The sequence below is a fragment of the Phyllostomus discolor genome, chromosome 2, assembly GCF_004126475.2.
Source record: "Phyllostomus discolor isolate MPI-MPIP mPhyDis1 chromosome 2, mPhyDis1.pri.v3, whole genome shotgun sequence".
NCBI lineage: Eukaryota > Metazoa > Chordata > Mammalia > Chiroptera > Phyllostomidae > Phyllostomus > Phyllostomus discolor.
The window spans coordinates 164,414,188-164,420,325 of record NC_040904.2 but is presented as its reverse complement, the minus strand read 5'-3'; the positions used below and the strand labels follow the sequence as shown (position 1 = coordinate 164,420,325).

The 6,138-nt window shown below is 50.2% G+C and overlaps 1 protein-coding gene across 1 annotated transcript; it reads right to left on the bottom strand.

Annotated features, from left to right (window-relative positions):
- Window positions 1-204: 204 nt before the first annotated feature.
- On the bottom strand, window positions 205-5,626 carry LOC114512887 (keratin, type II cytoskeletal 6A). The gene is made up of 9 exons (XM_028532014.2): window positions 5,006-5,626; window positions 3,846-4,060; window positions 3,443-3,503; window positions 3,197-3,292; window positions 2,909-3,073; window positions 2,303-2,428; window positions 1,263-1,483; window positions 1,004-1,038; window positions 205-892 (listed from the first exon to the last, which is right to left on the bottom strand). Exons 1-9 carry the CDS (start codon window positions 5,543-5,545, stop codon window positions 657-659), a joined length of 1,695 nt encoding a protein of 564 aa, XP_028387815.1. The 5' UTR covers window positions 5,546-5,626; the 3' UTR covers window positions 205-656.
- Between the last annotated feature and the right edge of the window lie 512 nt (window positions 5,627-6,138).

The following is a 6,138-nucleotide window of genomic DNA, read 5'->3' as shown; positions in this document are numbered from 1 at the left end:
TAAGTTGTCAGTGGGGCTGAGAGATGGGTTCTCCACAGGTGAGGATTGTTGCCTGGGATGAGAAAGTTTCAGAACCAATACGTGATCAGCAATACAATCTGACACAGAAACTTTGTATTAAAAATTTGCTTTATTGAATACAACCGAAGAAAGCAAAGGAAACAGCGAAAAACATCACAGGACTACAACTCTGTACATGACAATGTTGTGCCAATACCATGTAGGGACACAGATTGAATGGTCACTTAATTGTTCTATGAGCAGCTCGTGGGTAGAGTTACAATGAGCTGGACAGTCAGACATCAAAGGAAAGATTCCCATTCTGTAGAGTGTAGATGATGTATATCGAGCTTCACAGGGACATAGGTCATTTTCTTCCCAGAGTAATGGCAGATTGATGTAACTGCTAATAAGATGGGAACATCACAGAGATGCCTGCATGTCTTCAGGGCACTAATTGTAGATCTTCTGAGGGTGAAAAATGAAAGCTCAGGCCCAGCAGATATAGAGAGATGAAATGAAGACTAGACAACTTCAGTTTAACCCAGAGGTCAAAAGAAGTCTGAGGCAGGAGACAAAAGGCAACCAGAAGAGAGGGCCATGCAGCTGGACAGGGGCCCTGAGACAAGGTGGACTGGCCAGCCAAGAGGAGGACTTCAGTGCTTGTAGCTCTTCCTGCTGGAGGATGAGGTGGTGGTGTATCTGACGGTGGAACTGCTGCCACCAACAGAGCTGAGGCCACCCCCCAAGCCTCTGCCACTGCCGGAACTGAAGCCACCTGAGAGGCCATGGCCGCTGCCATAGGAGTAGCCGCTGCCTCCACCCAGGGCCAAGCCACTGCCGACACCACTGCCGCTGCCATAACCACTGGACACGGTGGACTGCACCACGGCTGTGGAGGGGAGAGCATAAGGACACACAGGCATGGTGAGCTCACTCTGCCAGCCTGAGTGCAGTCAGAAGAACTCAAGGGCAAGGGGGGTAGGCAAGCAAAGATACTTACAGATGTTGACTGGTCCAACGCCTTCCCCACTCAGCCTAGGAGGGAGGAAACACAGGGACCATGAGACCTCAGAGAGCCACTGCTGGACCAGTGTGGGAAGGCTCCAGGTGAGGACAACCCATGGGGAGACTGCCCTTTCATTGGTTCTCAGAGAGAAGCAATTATGGCCATCACCACAGTGCTTGAAACTTGGGCTCCCTGGCTGGGCATCATGGAGAAGCAGCCAGATGGCTGACTGAGGAGGTTGTGAACTACCCACCTGCACTCCTCGCCCTCCAGCAGCTTCCTGTAGGTGGCAATCTCCACGTCTAGGGCCAGCTTGACATTCATGAGCTCCTGGTACTCCTTGAGCAGCCTGGCCATGTCCTGTTTGGCCTTCTGCAGTGCGTCCTCCAGCCCAGCCAGCTTATTCTTGGCGTCCTTGAGGGCCAGCTCCCCACGCTGCTCAGCATCAGCAATGGCGGCCTGCAGGTTGGCGCACTGGGGGGGGGAGATGGACAGAATGCACGTGTAATCTAGTCCTCCAGAAGGGACTGACCCTGGTTCCTCTTTCTCAGTGAGGCAGAGATCCAGAGCCCAGGCTGCATGGAAGAGGAGCTGGCATCATTTTCCTCCAGACTTTGTCCCTTCTGCAAACCTTCTCTAGTTTAAGAGTCACTTGAGAAAGCCTGTGCCCCTTTGTGTTAGCCACCCTGCATGAGGATGTGGGGGCTGAGTGGTGGAAGATATGACAGTAGGCACAGGCCAGGGGGCCATGGGAGAAATGGACCCACTAGCTTGTTTTGAATCTTGACAGCTTTGGATAATGTCACCTGGTAGCTACACTAACTTGTACAAAATACAAACATTCTCATTGAGGTGATGAGTTTCTTTCATCTCACACTTGTAGGTGACACAGGTCTTTGTCCTGTGCCTTTGCCTGACCGGGTTTTCTTTTTTCCACCTCGAATCTGGAGTGGATTTGCACCCATCTTGCTGCTCCCTTGCTGGCCTGCCTTTTCTTTCCCGATTCCCTGAATTACCAAATCAACTGTTCTTCTTATGTAATCTGTCTTCAGTGCCTCTGACTACGTTTTCACAGCTCTGACAGGGGAAACTGGTTTTGTTCAGCTATATGTCTCATGCCCTTGGGTTGGAATCCATCTCTCCTCCCTGTGGGAACCCACTAAGGGTGGAAACTGCATGGTCTCTCCCTGCTCTTCCCTCAGTCCCCAGGTAGTTCAGAAAACCTGGGGCCTGACCAGGTATTGTGATGACCACATGGTGTTCTGGCATGGTTTTCCTTTGCCCCCAGCATACCTGCTTCTTGACGTGGTCGATCTCAGACCGCAGCCTCTGGATCATGCGGTTGATCTCAGCAATCTCCTGCTTGGTGTTGCGCAGGTCGTCCCCGTGTCTGCCAGCCGTGACCTGCAGCTCCTCATACTGCAGTCCACAGAGAGACAAGGTGATGTGCAGGCCTTCCCATGTCACCAGTGAAATCAGGCTTTTCATAAATTAAACCTAACGGTTTCTCCCGAAGAGATGCTAGGCAATGCTGGTGTTTCCAGGTCACTGGACACTGTATACCAATCTCAGACCAACCTTGTTAAGAGACCACTGACTTTCTAGTTCTCCTCTGAACCTGCAACGTCCTGCACTAGGTTTCTGAGACCAGTATTAGTGTGAAGCTGAAGCAAAGATCACTGGGTCCTTATCTACATTAGCTTTGCTCCTGCTTGGTTTCTTTGGCTTACTAGAATTGCACATAAATCCTGTAAACATCTACTCTCTCGGGACAAGGCACACATTCTGAGAGGACAGCAGCTTCCTAGAAGTGCCTCTTCCCAGTGAAGTCTGGTAGCCTTGCTGGTGTTTAGGGAGCAAGCACAGGGATTCCTCAGCAGGTGCCCACTCGCTGCTCACCTTGGTCTGGTACCAGGACTCAGCCTCAGCTCGGCTCCTCTGAGCAATCTCCTCATACTGGGCTTTCACTTCAGCAATGATGCTGTTCAGGTCCAGGTCACGGTTGTTGTCCATGGACAGAACCACAGACGTGTCTGAGATGTGGGTTTGCATCTGAGCCAGCTCCTGCAGAACATGAGATGGTCAGATCATTTTCTCCTGTGACCTTCACAGAGTCCCCAACCCCAAGACCTTCCACCCTTTAGCAGAGCCCCCTTAGAAGGGATAAAGGAGGGTGGAGGTGCTTACTGCCTCGTAGAAGGCTCTTGTGAAGTTGATCTCATCCATGAGAGCATCTACCCTGGCTTGCAGTTCAACCTTGTTCATGTAGGCAGCATCCACATCCTAGGGAATGAGCCCACAAGCCAGAGTCAGCTGAGCCCTCTTCCCCATCTGCCCTTCCTTGAGCCTCCCCACCTCTTCTGCTCTCAGATGTGGGCAGGGCTCCAGAGTCCTCCTGCAAAGAAACCTCAACCCTGGTTTTAATCAGCTCACCTTCTTCAGAGTCACAAATTCATTCTCTGCTGCAGTGCGCTTATTGATTTCATCTTCGTATCTAGAGTGAGAAAGGGATAACAGGTAACCGAGTCAGTGGTGAAGATGATACAGAAAAGGCAGCCTGGGGTTAGACCCTTCTATCATCAATATATCCAAATTGAGCTCCCTGTGAGAAAGCCTAAGAGATGACTTTTGTGTCTGTTAGTTGTTTCCTTCTTTACTCTCCCTATCCACCTCTATGGCCTTTTTGTTTTGAGGGGTTTGTTTCTAGGCAACATGAGTGAATTTAACTTTCATGGACTTGTTTTGCCTTGCAATCACACTCACATCTGGACCTGGCCACCCCTTGGTCTTGAAGTGTGTGCTTCAGAGCACTGAGCCCATTTCTCTCCTAACTCACTTGTTCTTGAAGTCCTCCACCAGGTCCTGCATGTTCCTCAGCTCCGAGTCCAGGCGGCCTCTCTCCCCGACGATGCTGTCCAGCTGTCTCCTCAGGTTGCTGATGTACTGCTCGAACAGGGGCTCCAGGTTCTGCCTCACGGTCTTGGTGCCCTGCTCCTGGAGCAGGGTCCACTTGGTGTCCAGGACCTTGTTCTGCTGTTCCAGGAAGCGCACCTGAAGAAACACAAGTGGTTATTTGCCAGACAAAGGAAGGAAGATTCCGGACAGGAGAGCTGTCAGGTCCCCAAGCAAGTCTGTGTGGCCTCCACAATGCTGGGCTGCTGCAGAGCAGATACAACAATTTATGCTGACATCCTACTCCCCCAAACTGTCTTTCTTCACACCCCAGGTGTCTCCCCAGTGAAGTTCCCCTGTGGTCCTTGAGGTGCTCTCACCCTCTAAGTTATGGAGCCTATCAGTGACTCTCGGCATTTCTTCTCCTTCTCTTGACGTGTGTGACCCAACATCCACATAATATAGTATTTTCCTGATATAGAGCACAAAACTTATTTTTTAAGGCAGTGGTACCTCTGTTAAAGGGACGTTAAATGTTTGGAATCTGATGATTAAATTTCAATCTCAATATGATTGGATTCTAATCTATCTTTCCATTTAGTGCACAAGTCTTTTCTACAACAAACTCCCTCAATGGTCATTACCTGGTTGTAAAACTTTATTATTTCAATGGATATATAAGTGTTTCTGAGTCGTTTTTCTAATTCAGGCAGAAACCTTTCCCCCCATTCTTCTGTCATTATTTTCCTCTTGCCCATTGCCCTAGAAAAGCTTACCACTGAAATTTTATTTCTAATGTTTTAGATTCTTCAGAAGGTACAGCCCACCCCTTTAATTTCCTCATTGCTTTTTCTTTGTTCCATAGTTATCAAAGTTGAGAATTTTACCTGGACATGACTGAGAGATATTTAAGAGATTTGGCAGTTGTAAATTATATCCACCTTATTCTGTCTATGGTCAATGTGGAGCTAATCTGGCATCCCAGGGTGAAGCCACTCTGAGTTCCTTTCTCCCTCGCCCCACTCTCCTCCCGGTAGGACATGCGTCGGTCCTCCAGTCTGGGGACTCTGAATCCCCACTGGAGGTCAGGACTTCTTGGCTCACCTTGTCGATGAAGGAGGCGAACTTGTTGTTGAGGGTCTTGATCTGCTCCCGCTCCTCAGTCCGCACCCGCTGGATGGTGGGGTCGATTTGCAGGTTCAGAGGAGTGAGGAGACTCTGGTTGACCGTGACCTCTTGGATGCCTCCAGGGGGGCACACAGGGAAGCCAGCGCCCCCATAGCCACCAGCGAAACCAGCTCCGCCACCGAGCCCAAAGCCACTACCAGCTGCACCGCCAAAACCAAATCCACTCCCGGCTCCACCTCCAAAGCCAAAGCCTCCTCCAACTCTGCCACCATATCCGCCACCGACGGCACAGCTGCCACCTCCGATGGAGATCCTCTTGGAGCCCCCCAGGCTGTAGAGGCTGCGGCTGCCAAAACCAGCTCCTCCACACGCTCCACCAAAGCCACCGCTGCCCCTGGAGCGGCACACAGAGACACTGCTGAAGCCAGAGCGGCTGGCCCCAGGGACCCTGGCTGAGCTGGCGCTGAAGCCACGCTGGCTGCTGCTTTGGATCCTCATGGTGGATTTGCTAGACATGGTTCCTGAAGGTGAGAAGGCTGAAGAAGGCGCGAGAGGCTGGAGGGTAGGACTGAGAGGAGCAGATGTGTGAGATGAGTTTCCTGGCAGTTTATATACGGTGAAAATGGGCTGGGCTCAATCCTGGAAGGTAGGTGAGCTTGCAGATTGGGAAGGGTTGGGCTTTACAAGCAGTGAGATCACATCTGGATTATTAGAAAAGTTATGAAATGTAAAGATTGCATTTTGGCTTCCTATAGTCAGGGAAAATTTTCCTGCCTTCCAGCTTTGACTTGGTCTGAGTACAATAAGACTATTCTCCATTCACTGAGCTAGGAGTTAATCACTGTCTCAAACAAATGTTCTGCCCTTAATGCCCGCGTATCAGAATGCACTGAGTGTGCTCCTCTCTAAACTGCTCCTTCACTCAGCAGGGACACTGCAGGTCAAAACAGTCTGCTGAATATGCCCAAGAGAAGGATTCCTGTTCCTTTTTGTTGATTATAATGTTAAAAACGAATTTCCTTTAATGTAAAACTTCAGACAGGTAGATAAGCAGAATCACAACATGATAGGCTCTTGCGTGCATATCACCAGCTTTAGAAAAGGTATGA